Genomic DNA, 19,084 nt, shown 5'->3' on the forward strand with positions numbered 1-19,084 from the left:
GGAGAAGGAGACACAGTGAAGAATGAGCTGGACTCCAGCTGGGCCAAACTGCCTCACTGCTTCTTTCTCTTTCCCTAGGGGGACCCTGGTCCTGCTGGCCCTCCTGGACTCATGGGCCCCCCGGTAGGTTGAGCTGCAGGAAGGAGTTGGGACCTCCTCACAGCTCTCATTCACATCCTCTGTGTCCTCTGGCCATCATGCTGTGACTGGGATGGGCTCCATTCGTTTAGCTTAAACAAGAAGGTGTGGCAAGCATCTTGGGTACAGGTGAAAGATATGATGACCCCCTGTTTTCTGTCCAGGGTTTCAAGGGGAAAACAGGACATCCGGGGCTCCCCGGACCTAAGGTAAGGGGGACTTCTGCCCAGCAGGCCTGACATCAGGCAGACATGACAGCCCAGCCTGGGTAGGGGTGCCACCCAACTTCTGGCTGAGATGTAATCTAAGCACCTGAGCCTCTGGAAGCCAACAGGGCCTGACAGACTAGGTCAGGATCTTGCCATCTGATATGGCCTGAGGGTGCCAGAGGGATGATGGAGATGCCAGGGCCTCTCCAATGTAGAGTCTACTTGAGTGGGCTTAACATATTTGAGTTGCCCTTTTCTCTTTTAGGGTGACTGCGGCAAACCAGGCCCCCCTGGCAGCAGTGGCCGGCCAGGTGCGGAGGTAAGGGCCAGGGCTCTGTTGCATACCCCCTTTACTCGGCCTTGGGCTCTGCTGAGATGAGTTCCATCCCATCCTGCAAGTCTTTTTCTGTGTAAGTGTGTGTGTGTGTGTGTGTGTGTGTGTGTGTGTATGTGTGTGTGTGTGTATGATTTAAAAGAGGCAGATAGAGATTTAATGGGCATGCCATTGCAACTGAACTCTAGATGTATGTGCCACCTTGTGCATATGGCTTTATGTGGGTCCTTTGGCTTCGCCAGCAAGCACCTTAACTGCTAAACCATCTCTTCAACCATTTACCTGCCCCCTTATTTTTGATATAGTTTTTTTCATTAAACTTGAGCTTACTGACTCTTCTAGCCAGCAAGTCCTGGGAATCTTCCTGTTTCTGCCTTCTCAGCCTGGGGTTATGGCATTATATTTGGCTTTTATGTGGGTCCTGAGATATGAACTCAGGTCCTCATACTTGTGTGGCAAGCACAACCCAGCAAGACATCCATCTCCCTAGTTCCTCTCCTCTGCACATCTTGAAACTTCTTCCTCTTGAGAGTTGTAACTGGCCCCTTCCTTAGAAACTGCTGAGTCACGCACCTAAGAGGCAGGCCTGTCCTCCTTAGGCCCTGGAAGGCTGGGGTCTGGAGGCCAGAGCCTAGCCCAGTTCCTCTTGCCTTGCCCCCACCTCCCCATCTGCCCTTCCCACGTAACAGCCGCAAGTGTTCAAGGCTGTTTCGGTAACACTTTTTCCTTTTCTCTGGCTCCTACAGGGTGAGCCTGGTGCCATGGGACCACAGGGACGACCTGGCCCCCCAGGCCATGCTGTAAGCTTAACTGTTTTTGACTCTGCCTCTTAGAAATTCAGATGCCATTGGGCTGGGGTGGGGTGGGGCAAGCTGGTGATAGCCTGGAAAGCTGGACATTGAAGCTATCCTTACGTGCAGAGATAGAATATGAAAGACTTTGGGCTTACCTAATTCTGTGACTCCCTAACTTAAGCTTTTTTTTTTTTTTTTCTTTTTGGCTTTTTGAGGGAGGGTCTCACTCCAGCCCAGGCTGACCTGGAATTTACTATGCAGTCTCAGGATGGCTTTGAACTTATGGCAGTCCTCCTACCTCTGCCTTCCCAGTGCTGCGATTAAAGGCGTGCACCACCACACCCAGCTCTAAGCTTTTTTTTTCCTTTTTTCTTTTTAAACCCACTTTCATGTTTTTCTGGGCACATTCAAGTTCACTTGTCAGATGAAGGTCTTTCAGTCAGTCAACAAATGGTTATTGAGCACCTGCTTTAAAGCAGGTGCTGTTCCAAGCATCGGGGCCACGGCGGCAAGTGTGATAGACAAGGCCCCCAAACCCATGGGCCTTCCGTGCAGGCATAACACAAAAATGGAAGCACGTTTCAAGCAGTGATGGGATGTTGCAGGAGGGGGCTGGGAGGTGGTTTGGAAGTGCCTGTCTGAGCTGGAGGCCAGTCGGGAGAAACAGCCCCAGGCAACGGGGCCACTGACGAGCAGGGTGTGTCTGCAGACCCTCGGGAAGGCCGCCCGGCTGGGCTGTAGCTTGAGGAGCATGCAGAGTGGGACCAAGAGAGCTGAGCATTGAGAAGGGCACTTTAGGGGCGAGGTTAGGAGCTCCGGGCAAGGGTCGGGAGGAGAGTCATGGTGGGGGGGAATGAAGAATTAAAGGTGGAGGCCTTGCTCCCCTGGTCTGAAATTGTGGGCAAGCCAAGTGATGGGAAGAAGGAACCAAGGGTGACTCCCGCAACTATGTGGTTTGGTGGCATTTTTACTGAGTGAGGGTGACTTGGAGAGGACGTTTATTAAGCAGTAATGAGTTTCCCATCTACTCTTCTCATCAGTTACACAGGCAATTGTCAGTTGGTGCCTTTGATCAGAGTGACGGCACCAAGCTGATAGGGATCCTGAGAAAGTGAATACACTGGCATGTTATTGTAGCCTGGCTGTATAATTTCCAGGAGGCATTTAGAAATGTTAAAAATAGTTCATACCCTTCCCCCTCAAAAAAGAGCTTTCAGGTCCCCATCACCATTTTTTTTTAAATGCATGTCAAGGAGTATGGAGGCCCTGTTCTGGAGTTCTCAGATCTAGCCTAGTCCCCTGCACATTAAAGATGAATTAAGGAGTCATACCCTGAATTGGCCCAGTTGGAAGCTCATGAGGGAGCTAGGGATGAGGGGATGTAGGGTTCCTCTTCTCAGTCATCTGCCCAGCTTAAGACCATAGCTGTGTGACGGTCCCAGTGTCAGACACTTTCATCCTAGGAATCTTACATAAGTAGAACAGAAGCAATGGCTCTAGAATTTTCTGTGTAGGAGTGTAGAGAAATGTGCTCTGGGAGAGAAATGAGTGTCCTGGGATTCAGAGATGTCATTCTGATGAAGGAGGTGAACTGTGGGCATGGAAGTGGGTCCTCAGAGGTGGACATTTCAGATCAAACACCAGCAGTGGCAGAAGGGAGCATCCCTGAGGGATGGGAGCATTGTTGCTCCCTAGGGTGAGCAGGACATCAGGGACCCAGAAGAGGGTCCTAATGCCCAGCCACAGCACTTCTCCAGGTGGATGGTGGGGTCAGTGCTGAGTTTCTGCTCCTAACCCCCACTGCACAGACTCCTAGGCTCCTAGTTGTTCCTCTTCCACAGAACAGCAGGAAGAGGGGCTGCTTGCAAGAAACAGGGGAAGTCTCAGGAGATACCTGGGCCCATAGTTAGTTCTCTCCTGCTTTGTCCTCTGCACCTGGCCTCTGGCTGTGGCTCCAAGACTCTGACCTCACAGGTCCAGGTGCACCATCCACTCAGAAGGCACTGGGTAGGAGGTCTTGTATGCCCAAGGCTTACCAGGTCTCTGCTCTGGGCTCTGAGCTCCTGATAGAAACTCAAGTGCCAGATCAGAAGGGAAAGAAGGGAACGGAGCTGATCCAGCTGTAGCGCTGCTCCTGGTGTTACTTCCTTCCTGGGCTGTTTATCAGAAAAGAACTCTTTCCATTCCCTGATTTGCCTTTCCTTAGGGGCCACCGGGGCCTCCAGGCCAGCCAGGCCCAGCTGGAATCTCTGCAGTGGTGAGTGACACTTTCTTCCCCTCCTTACTCCCTCCAGGAGCATAATACTCTCCCTTATGGATTCCTTCCTGAGGAAGCCCGAAGGATGGACGAGTTTGTCTTCATCCCTCTCCTTCTATGCTACCCTCCCCTCATCTGCCTCAAAGATTCCCTTTCTGGGATGTGGTAAACAGGGCTCCAGAGATGGCTGGAGGCCTCTGCCACAAATTCAGGCAGCACTACCTACCTCTGTAGGACCTGGGAAGTGGAGAGTTTGGTCCCTGGCACAGGGTAGACTGTCGGCCTCTGGCTGTACGGCATCTGTTTCCCTTCCATTCTCTGTCCTTCTTCCTATTCTCTAGGGCCTGAAAGGAGATCGGGGAGCTCCTGGAGAGAGAGGCCTGGCAGGCCTCCCAGGACAGCCTGGCACACCTGGACACCCTGGGCCCCCGGTAAGACCCCAGCCCAGGGGAAGTGGTCAGCTGGCTTTGCACTGCACACGTGGGGGCTTCTGGGAAGGAGACGGTGTTAGCACGGCAGGATGGCGGCATGCGGCCTGGGCCCGCGGATCGTGTCACATTCACAAAAGCAAGCCCTGCACCCAGCTGCACACAAGGTCACTGCCTCTGCTGGTGCGTCATCAGTCTATGCAGAGCCCTCGACAAGCTGTCAGACAGAGGAGACTTAGTTCCTGTGCTGCCCCTGCCTCTGCCTCTGCCTCTGCCCCAGGGGAGCTAGTCAGTATAACCACAGAAAGTCTTTGAAAATCTCAAGAATCAGAACTGTAGTGCTATCACTGTAACTTTTGGAGCTCCTCAGAAACCTGACTTGATCTCAGCCCCTGTTTAGCTCTCCGAGTGATGCTATATCGGTCACGGACGGCTGAAGCGAGCCTTAGCTTTGGCTTGAGATGCAGTTCGCCTTAGTCAGTATTGCTACACCATTAAGTGGATCTTACTGCCTCTGGCTTACAGATGAGGAAACGGAGGCTCAGCATGGCTAAGTAGGTTGCTCAGAGTCACACAGCTAGTAGGTGGAAGAGCTGTGACTTAATCCCCAGCCTTCCCAGTTCCAGAGCCCGAGTCCTTAGCCACTCTGCAAATCTACCTCCCTCGAAAGGCTCAGGCAGGTGAACTACATATATCAGGTGGAGCTGATGGCTACTCTTAGGGATGAAAATGTCCCCAGGAAGAGCCAAGTAGCGCAGGAGGGGGGCAGGTCTTTTAGCACCTAAACACCCAACTTTCTTCCAGGGAACAACAGTAGCAAAGGCTCTGAGGCCAGTGGCCTGGGAGGGAGCAGATGACTCCAGTCTTGTGGACATGGTCACAGGGTCCATTTCCCAAAAGGTCTGGGGGGGTCAGCACTCCTGCTCACTCCTTCCTGTCAAGGCTCCTGAGAAGTCCCTTCCCTTCCTGGTTCCCTCTCTGGGTGCAGGCTCAGGGCTGCCAGCTCACCTGGATGTGTCTTCCATTTGCCATATAACCGACCAATCCCTCTTCTCGTGAGCTTATGAGGAAGGCTAAGCTTGGAGGCAGCCTTTGCTGTCCTGTTGTGAGGAGGGAGGGAGCTCAGCACGACCTGGCCAATCCCACTGAGCATGGAGGCTCATAGTCCGTGTGTTCCTTCAGCACATATTTAATGTGCACTCAGAGCCAGGGATTGTGCATGGAACCAAGTGAGAGGTGCCTCTGGGCTTTCCTTGCAGAGCTCAGCCAGGCATGGGAGCTGTCAGTCTGGGCTCTGGAGCCAGGCTGGAGTGAGGGCTTCTCGGTGGAACAGGAGTCTGGGCAAGGTAAAGCCTATGAGGCCATGTTAGGTGACAGCTCATTATATGTGTCCACTGCTTTCTGCTCCCCAGGGGGAACCCGGCGCAGACGGTGCAGCTGGCAAAGAGGTACTATTGTGCTGGTCTCTCTTTCCCTTGGGAATATTCCTTCTTGGCCTTCACCTTGTCCTAGCCCTTCCTCATTCAGTATGAACTCCATGTGGGCACAGAAGATCTCTGACAGACTCCACATCCAAGGACTCAATCAACATCAGATTGACTGAAAATATTCAGGAAAAAAAACTGCATGTGTACTGAATATATATACTTTTTTGAGATGGTATAGCCCAGACTGGCCTCAGACTTGTGATCCTCCTATCTCAGCCTCTCTAGTGCTGGGATTATCAGTATATGCTGCCACATTTTTTTATTATTGTTTATCCCTAAATAACACAGTATCACAACTATTCACATAGCATTTACACTCTAATCGATACTATAAAAAACCTAGAGATGATTAGCATACAGACAGATGCATGCAGGTTACATGCAGGTACCACACCATGTTATAAAAGGAACTTGAGACATTTTGGTTTCCATGAGGTCCTGGAGCCAGTCCTCCACAGGAAACAGCAATTCTTGTTGCTACAAGGGAAGGAACTGGCACAGGTGGTAGCATGAGTGGTTTTATTCCCTCTTTTTGAAAACACTGAACCTAGGCTGACGGGATGGCTTAGCAGTTAAGGTGTTTGCCTATAAAGCCAAAGGACCCTGGTTCAATTCCTTAGGTCCCACGTAAGCCAGATGCACAAGGTGGTGCTTGTGTCTGGAGTTCGTTTGCAGTGGCTGGAGGCCCTGGTGTGCCCATTCTCTCTCTCTCTCTCTCTCTCTCTCTCTGATTCTCTCAAATAAATAAAACAAAAATAAAAAACATTAAAACCCTGAACCTGATCAAAAAGAAAGAGTGATGATAACAAACTCCAAACCCTCCCTGGGCACCAGCTCTTGCCAGGCCCTCTGCTATTCCAGACTGGCCCTCCTGTTCTGATTTCTTGTCACATCTGTTCATCTGTGATGAGGGACCCAGCCAACATGGTCAAACAAGGTCAAGACCCAGAGGACATCATTCTGTCTCCCGGCTGTCAGCCCCTCTGTTAGCAGGGAAGCTGTCATTCTTTCTCACACAGAGCCCAGCTGGACCCAGCCAGGGGCCTAGGGCCAAGGAAGGTGGTCTTTCCTCTACCTTTCTGTGAATCTCCGTACTGCTGCCCAGGCTTCACCCCAAACTTCTGCTTTCCTCTAGGGATCCCCTGGAAAGCAGGGACTCTATGGACCTCCCGGCCCAAAGGTGAGTGGGCACTGGCTGGGTCTGAGAGGAGCCTAGCTCCAAGATACAGGACACACAGGAAATCCAGCGTCCAGGAAAGGGGTGACTTCTCACCTGGGGCTGACCTAGCTTGGGGGAATGGCAATCTTTTATCATCATCATCATCATCATCATCATTCTCTAAGTGTTATCTGCTTTGGTTCACTCCAGGCCTTCTGTGTAAACAGAGGTCTTGGGTAAACAGAGCCCTCCCCCAACCAATAAGGCGAGTTTTGCGGAAGACTGAGCACAGCACAGTGAGACCTAGGAGGGGGGGCCGGGCTGGGTATGGTGCAGAAGCATTCCAGCAGGGGAGGAGGCTGGAGGGGTGCGTGCTGGGGTGGGGGGCGTTCCAAGCATGGAGGACCCAGGCAGTCTAATAGGCTGCTGAGGAGATGAGGCCGAGGAAAGCACGACCTGGCAGATCACATCACAAATGGTCTTCCCTGGCCAAGGACTTGCACTTTCCTATGAGGCCAGGTGGGAGCCATCAGGGTGACGACCATCAGGCATGGGAACTGCCTTCCAGAAACATTGTTCTCGGGGCAGTGAGAAGGGAGGGTAACCTGTGTCACTGTCCCGAAGGAGATGCCGGGGTCTGGGGAAAGGGCAGATTGCTGAGACATTGTGACTTAGACTTGACAACATTTGGTCATGCTGTTCTGTGATTTGCCATCCTTGTAGGGTGATCCAGGACCTGCCGGACAAAAGGGCCAAGCAGGAGAGAAGGGGAGATCTGGCATGCCTGGCGGACCTGGCAAGAGTGGTTCTATGGGGCCTGTTGGACCACCGGGTCCTGCAGGAGAAAGGGGCCACCCTGGGTCCCCAGGGCCTGCAGGGAGCCCTGGGTTGCCTGGTGTGCCAGGCTCCATGGTAAGGGAAGGCTGGCAGCCATGGGCATTGCCCACAGAGCAGGCACACGGGTTGAGGGCGGGTTATTTTTGAAGCTCCGGTATATTCTGCAGGAAAGTCTGTCATGTCAGTGGTTCCTACTGTGCAGGGAGGGTGCTGGCGAGTTACAGGTCCCTCTCCCCCCACAAACTGCACTTGAGCACAAAATGTATTGTGTAGGGCGGGTTGCACTTTGGACTAAGAATGTGTGGGAGGTTCCAAGGACCTTTGCCCTCCTCCCCATCCTTTATTTCCAGAAATAAGGTCTGTTCCCAGAGGAAAGTGCCAAGCTCAGAAGTGTAATTGAGGCAAGGTTTCTTCTCTTTCCTCAGGGAGACATGGTGAATTATGATGAAATCAAGAGGTTCATCAGACAAGAGATCATTAAAATGTTTGATGGTAATTGGCAGCCGGCTGGGCGGCAGTGCACCCTGCTCGTCCTTCCAGCCTCTTCTCCACCGGCCCCGGCTTCCTTTTCCTTAAAGCCTCAGTTTCCTCTCCCCCCCCCCCACACACACATACAGACAGCAGGTTGACAGACATATGTTCACCTATCTATCAGACCTTTCTTGTCACCTGCTCCGTTCGGACATAAAGCAATTCCCTCCTGCCCTCCCGAACCCCTACTTGAGCAGAGGAAACTGGAGAAAGCTGGTTTTAAATGAGGCTGCATGAGAGGGGCCCAAAGCACAGGTAGAGCAGCACGGGCGAGGCACCGATGGGGCTCGTCGGGAGATGTCTCCTGCCGTGTGGCCATCTGTCCACGATGTGCTGCAGTGGGGGCGGGGGGGCGGAATGTGGATGCTCAACTGGAACGGCTAGGCGTCCTGCTTGGGAAGGAGACTTGTCTGGACCACATTCTGAAGCCATCAGTGAACCTACAATGGGTGTAGGAGAAGAGAGAAGCTGGAGCTGGGAAATGGCTCAGTGGGTAAAGCGGTTGTCATGCAAGCATGAGGTTCTGAGTTCAGATCCTGAGAACCCATGTGAAACCAGACTCAGTAACATGGATCTGTAACCTAGTTCTCCTACAGTGAGATTGGAGTCCATGGAAGCTTGGGAGCCAGCTAGCCTAGTGTGCACACTGGTAGTTACTAAGAGACCCTGCCAAGACCCAAACAAGATGGATGCCAGGTGTGGGGGCACACACCTTTAGTTCCAGCACTTAGGAGGCAGAGGTAGGAAGATCACCATGAATTTGAGACTACCCTGAGACCACATAGTACATTCCAGGTCAGCCTGGACTAGAGTGAGACCCCCCCACATCTCAAAAAACAACAACAAATCAAGATGGAAGTCAAGGACCAACACCTGAGGTTGTCTTCTACTTTTTTAAAATAAAAAATATTTTATTTATTAATTTGAGAGACAGAGAGGAAGAGGTAGATAGAGAGAGAGAGAATGGGCACACCAGGGCCTCGAGCCACTGCAAACGAGCTCCAGATGCATGTGCCCCTCTGTGCCTCTGGCTTACATGGTGCTGGGGAATCAAACCAGTGTCCTTAGTCTTCACAGGCAATCACCTTAACTACTAAGCCACTTACCCAGCCCTGAGATTGTCTTCGAACTTCCACAGATATACTGTGGCACACACACACACTCACAAAAATATTTTAGAAATTTCCCTTTTTAAAAAAAGGCTGGAAATCAGGTGTGGTGGCTTATGTCTTTAATTCTAGCACTTGGAAGGCAGAGGTAGGATCACTGTGAGTTTGAAACCACCCTGAGACTACATAGTGAATTCTAGGTCATCGTGGGCTAGAGTGAGACCCTACCTTGAAAAAACAAAAAAAGAAAAAAAAGCTGGATATGGTGGCTCACACTCTTAATCCCAGCACTCGTGAGGCAGAGGTAGGAGGATCACTGAGTTCAAGGCCACCCTGAGACTACATAGTGAATTCCAGGTGAGCCTAGGCTAGAGTGGTATCCTACCTCAAAAAAAAAAAAAGTATTTATATTTGTTTAAGAGAAAGAATGAGAATGGGCACACGAGGGCCTCATGCCATTGCAAACAAACTCCAGATATATGTGCCATTTTGTGCATCTGGCTTTATGTGGGTCCTGGGGAATCAAACCCAGGTTGTCAGTCTTTGCACACAAGCACCTTTAACCACTAAGCCATCTCTCCAGCCCTCATGAAAAGAGAGAGAGAGAGAGTTCGAGGTCAGATCTGTGCTTCTGGAAGGTCTGCATGGAAAGCAACGTGGCAACCAGGACACAGGACCTCACTTAGAAGATGGACTCCGTGTTCTCCCTCTGATGTCCCTCTAAGGAGAGGCTGTTTCACAGTGGTGGTGTGCCTGCACGCCTCATGACCTGGTTTGTCCTCGCTTACAGAGAGGATGGCTTACTACACCTCCAGGATGCAGTTCCCTATGGAAGTGGCAGCAGCTCCAGGCCGGCCAGGGCCCCCAGGGAAGGATGGTGCTCCCGGACGGCCAGGCGCTCCTGGGTCACCGGGGCTCCCTGGTCAGATCGGCAGAGAAGGACGGCAGGGTTTGCCAGGAATGAGAGGTAGTTCTGCCTTCTGGGTCCCCAAGGGGCATGGAGAGCTCTGCGAGGGCTGGCCCTGAGCATTCGTTACATGAGGTCTGTTGGGAATACAGGGTATGTGTGTGGAGGGGGTGTGACACACAGAGAGATTCAAGTCTGAGTGGCTGTGCAAGGATAGGAGTTCAATTCTTTTGTTTCAGGATTCCCTGGTACCAAAGGTGAAAAGGGAGACATTGGTGTTGGCATGGCAGGAGAGAATGGTCTCCCTGGCCCCCCAGGTAGGAAAACTCAGCCTTTGAGACCATGAATCCAAGGCAGTAGAGTCCCCCTCCCTTTGTGTTCCTTTGACAACACAATCATATAGAACACCAAATAACTACAGACCAGCTAATTGCCACTATGCCACCAGGTCAGCACCACTTGGCTGGGTCCTGGAGGGGAGGGAGAGGGATAGGCCAAGTGTCTGCCTTTAGTCCTAAGCTGGGCTAGTATAATGTAGTTGGGGAGAACTACATGATGTGGGGTCTTCGTATCTCCATTTCAAGGACTGCTTGGCATCTCATTGGCTGTGTGATATGCATAAGATCACTTAAGTCCTCAAAGTCTCTCTCAAGTTGAGAGAATGGCTGAAGGCTGAGAGGTTTGAAATGGTCAGAGCCCACTGGCCCTGAGACCCATGTGTGACTGCTTACCCCATACATGGCTATTCTGTTCCTGCCATCTGCAAAACTACATGACAGTTCTTTCCCCAGGGAACTGTGGCGTAGACTCAGTGACTTATGTGTAAAAAGCAGTCAGTCCTTTGCCCGACACACTGAAGCTCTCAGTGAAAGTAGAAGCGTGCTTGTCCTTGCAAAGTCAATGTGAGGGTCAAATCAGTCTCACAAACACGTGTAACCTGAGAAATATGCATGAGATGAAGGTATTTCTTACCACACCCACTGTTTCTTCTTTCCTCCTGATCTGGGTCTCCTGATTTCCCTTCTGTGACTCTTCCCTCCCTAGGTCCTCAAGGGCCTCCGGGGTATGGCAAGATGGGTGCAACAGGGCCGATGGGCCAGCAAGGCATTCCTGGCATTCCTGGCCCCCCAGGTCCCATGGGCCAGCCGGGCAAGGCTGGCCACTGTAACCCCTCGGACTGCTTTGGGGCCATGCCAATGGAGCAGCAGTACCCACCCATAAAAAGCATGAAGGGGCCTTTTGGCTGAAACCTACCTGTGCTGAGATGAAGGACTCCTTTGGGAATAAATAAGCAAAGCTTACAGGACCCTGAGAGTTGTGAATGTTGTGCTGTTGTTGTTGTTGACGTTGTTCTTAATTGCTGTTAATATTTTTTTATCAATAAAGAAACAAAACTATCTGTAATCCCACTACCAGTGGGGTTCCCCTGGTGCTGTAGTCACATGTCCCTGTTGTCATCCTTTTTCCATTTGGTCCCAGGGTTTGCAAAGGGGCATGTCCCTGGTGGTCTGTGGTCACCCAGAAGATGGGTGACGTGCTGCTCTGTAGGAAGCCGCGGACCTAGCTCCCTCCCCAGGTACTGCTGCTTCCGCTCTGGTCCTGCGAGCCTGTGTTCTGTCCACCACAGCGCGCATGCCTTGTGAAGGGACATTGCTCAGTCCCTCAGATGAAACAAAAGCAGGTTTGGGGACCCCACTTCTAGCTGATTGTTTATGCTTCCCTAAGGATACCAGTATTTGGTATTGAAGGAGTTAGCAAGGTCAACAAATCTCTTGAGGTTCTCAGTAATTTAGCAGGTAACTCCTGGGCCCAAGGAGTCTGTCTGGAGATCATAAAACTGCCCAGCTATCTGGAAAGAAAGCAGCCTGTTGACTTATGGCCCCGGGGGAGCTGGACACCTGGCTAGCCATCTCAGAAGTTTGCTTCCATCAATCCTCATCCCCCTCCTCCCCTCCCTCTGCTGGTACCACTGACTTCTCCATAAAAGCTCCCAGTAAGAAAGCAACCTATACACCCCATATTTCTAGTCTCAGGACTGCTGAAACGTGAGGTGTCCCTCTGTGACCTCGGAATAAAATTCTACTTGCTGGAGATGTCTACCTGCTTCTTCCTTTCAAACTCACCTCTCAACTTTTCTTTGGTTTGGTTTGGTTTTGATTTTCCAAGGTAGGGTCACACTCTAGCCCAGGCTGACCTAGAATTCACAATGTAGTCTCAGGGTGGCCTCAAATTCACAGCCATCTTCCTACCTCTGCCTCCCACCACACCTGGCTAAACTTTTCCCTAATAGGTATCCCACTCATCCTTTTTAGTTTGTGGGTCCTAAAGCTGATTGAGGTTGTGCCTGGAGAGGCGCCACCCAGTGCTGAGGTGCGCTCATCCACCCAAACACCCCTCCAAGCATGCAGGCTCTTCTTGATGCTCCAGTAATTCTGCAATTAGAAAGCCTGCACAGACAGGAGAAAGACTCCAGCTCCGACCTAGGCAATCAGGAAGTGCTTCACTGGGAAATGAGATGTAACCTCTTGCCTGTACCTGTGCAGGGTTCTGTCAGGAGTTTTCCAGCTGCACTTTCTGTCTGCAGATAGTGTCTTTTGTTATTTAAACATGCTGCTTTTCTTGTACATCTTAGCCTGAGCCGCTTCAGAAATAGCGGAGTTAGATCAGTGGGAAGGGGGTCACAGAGAAGCAGCCATCAGATCTAAGCTCACGGTCTACAAAGTCCACAGGGGTGCAGGTTGGAGGATCCATTTGCCGTCTCCTTCTCTATATATTAAAATTTAAAAAAAAAAAAAAGACAAGTAGCAAAAAAGACAATGAACTTGGGTGTGGTGGCACACACCTTTAATCCCAGCACTCAGGAGGCAGAGATAGGATGATTATGGTAAGTTCGAGGCCACCCTGAGACTACATAGTGAAAGAGAGAGAGAGAGAGAGAGAGAGAGAGAGAGAGAGAGATGAGCAGGGCGTGGTGGCACATGCTTTTAATCCAACACTTAGTTCAAGGCCACCCTGAGACTACAGAGTGAATTCCAGGTCAGTCAGCCTGGGAAAACAAAAAACAAACAAACAAACAAAACACCGAGGGCTGGGGGGATAGCTGTTAAAGACACTTGAGAAGCTTGCTGGCCTGGGGTTCAATTCCTCAGAACCCATGTACAGCAAAGTGACATATGCATCTGGCATTTGTTTGCAGTGGCAAGAGAACCTGGTACAAACATCTCTCTCTCTCTCTCTCTCTCTCTCTCTCTCTCTCTCTCTGTCTCTCTCTCTATCTCTCTCACACACACGCACACACACAAGTAAATAAATTTTTTAAAGACAAGGAACATTTTGTCTCAAGCTTCTCCCCTCTCTCCTTTTAAGATGGCTTGTCCTGATGGGCCAGTGGCCCTGTAAGGAAGACATAGGCACATCCAGGGGGACTTCCAAAGAAAGCCTTTTTACTAGCCCCAGCTTTCTGGAAGGTTTATTCAAGTTGGATAAACTTCAAAGGGATCACAGAGCAGGCTCAGAAATGTACTCAAAGTCTAGATGTTTATCCAAACTGCCTGAAGCCTTCAAGCTGCTGTCAAATCTCTCTAGAGCTGGCATTTGCAGCCCATTGCTGAACATTCTCTTTTCTGGTTGGGCATCAGCCTATGGGTGGCTTTTTAGAACTTGTGCCCTATTTTTTATTTATTTATTTATTTTACCTGCCAGAAGCAGAGGTATTCTATGAGCCAGAAAAGTGATATCAGGCAGGCTCCTGAGCACACCCAAGTGCCTCTCATGGCCTTTTTAGATACAGAAAGAGTCAATTCTTTTTTTTCCATCCCTCACTAGTAATTCTCAGTTAGCCCTGGTTCTAACAGAAAACATTAAAAAGCAAACACATCATGCTTGCATTGAAGTAGCAGCCAGGTTTGGGCCAATGGATGAGGACAGATGTTAAAGCACTCCCATTGGAAGGCCAGCTTATACTCTCAGCCCCGCCTGCGAAGCAAACCGATGATAGGTCTCATGGTTGGAAGCATGTTGGCTCGAGTAGAAAGAAAGAGAAGCAAGGACCAGCTGTTGAATGGAGCAGGTCGGCTCTGAAGGCCAGAGGGGGAAATTGCAATGAGGAAACATCAAACTCATCCCCTTTGAGAGTCACCTGGGAATCTATCCTTATGGAGTAAATGATGTTTCCTCCTCTTTTCTTCCTGAGTCAAATCCGTGCTACTCTTTGGGGATTCTATGACAGGCTAGGTTTAAGCTTTCATGATTTGAGTGCCTGTCTCCCTGGAGTTTGAAATTGCTGCATTTTCTTGGACCATGAAGAACCAGATGGGAAACTGAATTTTATAGTCTCTTCGTCTGTGGTCAGCAAAAAGAAAAAAAAAGAGTGTTGGGGGTTCTTGCTCACCAGTTCAGGAGCTGGGGAAGCTGCAGAGAAGAGGAGGGGCCCAAGCCCTGCCCTTTTCTTGGGCAGCTCCTTCACCTGTCACTCTTCCGTCTTCATGTCTTAATCTATTCCAGGCTTTTAAGGCAGCACCGAGGAAATTCAGATCCAAGCAGCCTAGCTGGATGAGTCCATTTCCTCTACCTTGTTTGTGCCAGGAACTGAATTAGGCAATGGGGCTTCTGAGGCAAATGAGACAGCCATGAACCTGGGCCCCACAGTGACATTGGGGAGAGTAGGGCATTAAACAGTAACACTAAAGTGGGATGGTTGGGGATAGCCCCAGGGGCAGGGGAGCACACATGACCAGGGGAACCTCACAGTGTCTAGACAGAGGTGGATCCAAGAAGAGGGAACAGCCTGTGCCATGGCCCAGAAATGAGTGTGCCTAGTGGGTGAGGGGACATAGGCAGTAAGGCTGGACTACTGGGCATCAGCAGGAGATACAGTGGGGAGCCACCGGGGAGTTTTACACAAAGGCTTTCCTAATGGTGAGTTTTCTGACAGCAATGTGGAGAGTTCTTAATTTGAGAAACCCTCTGCTCTGTAAGATGGAGAAAAAGCTGTTGCATATTTATTCTGCAAAGAAACATCCCAAATTTGATGTCTTCTGGAATTTAAATCTTTCATGTTCTCATAATAACTTCCTGTCATCACAATTCTCAACAGAATCTAACTAGACTCTCTCTTCACATGTGGTCTGTGAACCCCTTAAGCTTAACCCCCTTACAAGATAAGATCTTTTTTTTCCTGTCCTACATAATTTATGGGAATGGATTATATCAATATACTCTCCTTAAAAGCCATAATGGGAAGGGAGTGAGGTCTAATTTCCATGTCTGCTGTTCTCATTTTTGTTGTTGTTGGTTCTGTGGAAAGCTGAAAATCTCCCTCAATCCACAAAATCCAATATGTGTGTGTGTGTACTCCAAAACTAGACCTAGTTGAAATCAAAGAGAATGAGCTGCATAGTAATCATGTGGGCGCTGGTGTTCTTTTCCAGCAAGTCACACAGTAGCTTGACACCCAGCCAGAAGGGGCTGATGGGGGGGCTGATGTTTCTCTAGGGGACAGAGAATTTTCTAGTAGCTGGGCCTTCCATCACTATCTGCCTCTGATGGTCAATTAAAGGGCTTCTATGAACTCTGGAAGATGCTCTGTGCTCTAAGAAGGGCTGGAATCCAAACCTCACCCTTTGGCTAAAGCTGCAACAAAAATCAGGACATTCCCTCCCACCTCCGTCTGTCTCAGGTAGTTGAGGTTTTGGAAAGTAGTTGAATGTTTTTCAGTCTTTGCAAGATCCTGTTTTCTCTTTCATATGGCTCCCTCCAAAATAAACACACCTGGCCCCACTGTGGGTCCTCAGAGGCACAGCCCTGACTGTTAGCTTTGGCAGGTATTTAGATGCCTGAAAGAAGACTTGCATTTCCCTGCCTCTCCCCAAATAGTGCAGACCTTCAACAATAAGTTCTCCTAAGCCTTCTGCTGGGCCAATAGGGATATGAGCAAAGAATTCTCATGGGAGGTGACTCCTTAGTGCCTAGAGCAGAGCCTGGCAAGCAGTGGGAACCCAATAAGCTAATGTGGAGTAAATGAGGCTCATAAGACCTTATTTTGCGGCCAGGTGTCACTGCTCTTTCTGGGTATGCATGGCCTTGGCCTTCAGCCCCATTCTTCAGAATGTCTTCCTTTCTAAGATTTCTCAACTCAACTCCACCAAAAAGATTTTTTTTTGGATGGTGGTCTTATAAAGATTTAGAAAATGGGCTGAAGAGATGGCTTAGTGGTTAAGACACTTGCCTGCAAAGCCAAAAGGCCTCAGTTCAATTCCCCAGGACCCCCATAAGCCAGATGCACAAGGTGGCGCACGAGTCTGGAGTTCATTTCCAGTGCCTAGAGGCCCTGGCATGCCCATTCTCTTTCTCTTGCTCTTTCTCTCAAATAAATGAATAAAATAAAAATATTTTCTAAAAAGATTCAGAAGACCCTGTATCAGGTTGAGAGTCCATTTTTGCTATAAGCATTGGCTCTTCACTTGGCCCTGAAGATGCCTTAGAGGTAGCTAATACCAGGATAAAAATTTGACACCTTTGCCTTCATTTTGTTTCTTTTCAAAACTTCTGTTTGTGTGTGTATGTAAATGCACATGTGTTGAAGTCAGAGGACACCTTCAGGGTGTTTCTGATTGCTTGCTGCTAAGTAGGCCAGACTCTCTAGCCTGCAAACTCTGGGATGCTCCTGACTCCACCTCCCATCATTGTAGGTTCTTGCGATTGCAAACGCACATGCATGCCATTAGCTTATTGAGGCAGGCTTTTACTTGGGTCCTGGGGATTCAAACTCCAGTCGGCAGGCTTGAGGATATAAAGTTCCTTTGACCACTGGGTTATGACTCCAGCCTCTGTTTTCACTTTGCCTCCTTTCACTACCTTAAACTTTGGATCAGATTCCTGCTCAACTCTGCACGTAGACATGTTAATCATTTAAGAAGTGTTGTGTAAAACTGGTAACCCTCACCTTTCAAGGCTGAAGACGTGAAGATAACAGTGAGGTATTTTCAATTTTGCAAAGACATCATAATCAACAGAGTATTGAAGTAGGCAAGGAGTTAGGAAATTGGAAGGGGGCAGATTTTCAAAGAGGCAGCTTAAAACCTTGAAATGTCAGCATTTCAGCAAGCCATTTGATAGTGCTTGAAAATGAACCAACAGCCTGAAGAGATATCTCATTTGGAAAAGATCTTTCTGCATAAACATGAGGACCTGAGTTTGAATCCTTAGCACCCATGTAAAAGCAGGTCAAGGTGGCACAGACCTGTAATCCCAGTGCTGGGGAGGTAGAGACAAGAAGATCCCTGGGGCTTGTTGGCTAATTAGACTAAGTGAATTGGTGAGTTCCAGGTTCAGTGAGAGACTCTGTCTCAAAGGGTAAGATGGAGAGCAATTGGGAAAGATATTTAATGTCAACCTCCACAGACATGTACCCATACGTGCAACCCACATATCTCTACACATACAAATGCACATACTCACACGTACATTCCACATACATACCAATAAATGAACCAAAAGAAAAGCTTGGGACCTTAAAATGGTCAGAGAGTAAAAAGGTAAACTGATGACAGTAACTACAATCAGCTGTCCCTTATGGTCCCAAAGCAATGAAAGCTAAAGGTAAATTCACAGTCATAAATGTAGTTAGGTATCGCCTGCCTCAAATAGCCATCCTGAGTTTTGGAACACATAGAACAGCCTTTGACTTCAAAGTTAAACCAACAGTAAAAAAAAAAAAAAAAAAAAGTGATTATTTCTTCCTCAGTTGACCCAAAGTGGTAGAGTGAGTTTTGCACCCAAGGCTCACATCATCCTGGTCAGATCATAGTTTTTATACCCTCCTTCATAAAAGCCTCTACAAATATGGGAAGGAACTATAGAATGAATTATGGGAAAGAACTGTGGGACTATTTTTTATGGACCTTACAAATAGCTTTTCTGAGAGTATTCTTGTGAGATGCTTTTTCTGCTAAATTCCTTCCTTGTAACTTGCCCTAAAGTTAATCTTACATCCTTGTAATCCACCGCTAAAGGCCATGTGACTAGGTCTCCTGAGCCTTAGTTTACCTTTGTCCTGCACAGCCCAGACGACCAATGCCGACATGGCGTGTTGAGATGCTGCCTGGTCTTAAGCTGTGCTCTTTGCCCAATTCCCTTAGTGGCTTGGTTAGACTCTTGACCCAGAACAAACGTGCGTGAGTAAGAAGTGCTGACCATAGCGTTGAAGACCATGCGGTCAGTAACTAAGTGCTCATAGAACAGCCACAGAGCTGGTGAAGCCAATAGTGGGCTTAGGGTGATGACATTTGTGAATGGAGCGTGTGTACGTTCTGGATAATCAGAGTCCAACAAGTTATACCCTTAAATCCCTTCCTTTAATGAAGGTTTGAAAATTATCCCAAGTGGGCTGGGTGTGGTGGCTCACAACTTTAAGCTCAACACTCAGGAACCTGAGGTAAGAGGACCTCTGTGAGTTCAAGGCCAGCCTGGGAATACAGAGTGAAGTCCAGGTTAACCTGGGATAGAGTGAGACCCTGCATTGAAAGAACAAAACAAAGCAAAATGCACAAACAAAAGAATTGTAAGTCTAAAGTTCCTTGCCTTTTGTCCAGGCAGTGTTCAATCTGTTTTTGTTTTGTTTTTTTGGCTGTTCAGTAAAAATGCCAATGAGTGCCTGTGTGCAAAAACTATAGCTGCAAAGCATCAGAGCAGTGGCAACGGCAGCTGCAGCGGGTTCACCCTTGGTTTCAACAACTCCAAGGATCACTTTTGCTAGTTCTGCTATCGATGCAGCTAGCCCACTCTTGAGTAAGCCCAAGGGTTAGTTTTCTTTTCCTCAGGCTCTGTTATAACTAGAAGTTAGCCCACTCATGAGTAAATGACCCCAAGGGTTAGTTTCCTATCCCACAGACTCT

The 19,084-nt window shown here is 49.2% G+C and overlaps 1 protein-coding gene across 3 annotated transcripts in view; it reads left to right on the forward strand.

Moving 5' to 3' along the window:
- The window catches only part of Col16a1 (collagen type XVI alpha 1 chain), a 54,169-nt gene extending 42,542 nt beyond the window's left edge, over positions 1 to 11,627 (forward strand). For all 3 annotated transcript variants that reach the window (XM_045148787.1, XM_045148785.1, XM_045148786.1), the window contains 13 exons: positions 79 to 123; positions 303 to 347; positions 613 to 666; positions 1,428 to 1,481; positions 3,682 to 3,732; positions 4,074 to 4,163; positions 5,573 to 5,608; positions 6,783 to 6,827; positions 7,530 to 7,718; positions 8,069 to 8,135; positions 10,074 to 10,250; positions 10,430 to 10,507; positions 11,235 to 11,627. In XM_045148787.1, coding sequence (XP_045004722.1) covers positions 79 to 123; positions 303 to 347; positions 613 to 666; positions 1,428 to 1,481; positions 3,682 to 3,732; positions 4,074 to 4,163; positions 5,573 to 5,608; positions 6,783 to 6,827; positions 7,530 to 7,718; positions 8,069 to 8,135; positions 10,074 to 10,250; positions 10,430 to 10,507; positions 11,235 to 11,437 — 1,134 coding nt within the window. In that variant the 3' untranslated portion in view covers positions 11,438 to 11,627. The remainder of the gene's footprint in view (positions 1 to 78; positions 124 to 302; positions 348 to 612; positions 667 to 1,427; positions 1,482 to 3,681; positions 3,733 to 4,073; positions 4,164 to 5,572; positions 5,609 to 6,782; positions 6,828 to 7,529; positions 7,719 to 8,068; positions 8,136 to 10,073; positions 10,251 to 10,429; positions 10,508 to 11,234) is intronic.
- Positions 11,628 to 19,084: the final 7,457 nt, after the last annotated feature.

Source organism: Jaculus jaculus, chromosome 5, assembly GCF_020740685.1.
Source record: "Jaculus jaculus isolate mJacJac1 chromosome 5, mJacJac1.mat.Y.cur, whole genome shotgun sequence".
Lineage (NCBI taxonomy): Eukaryota > Metazoa > Chordata > Mammalia > Rodentia > Dipodidae > Jaculus > Jaculus jaculus.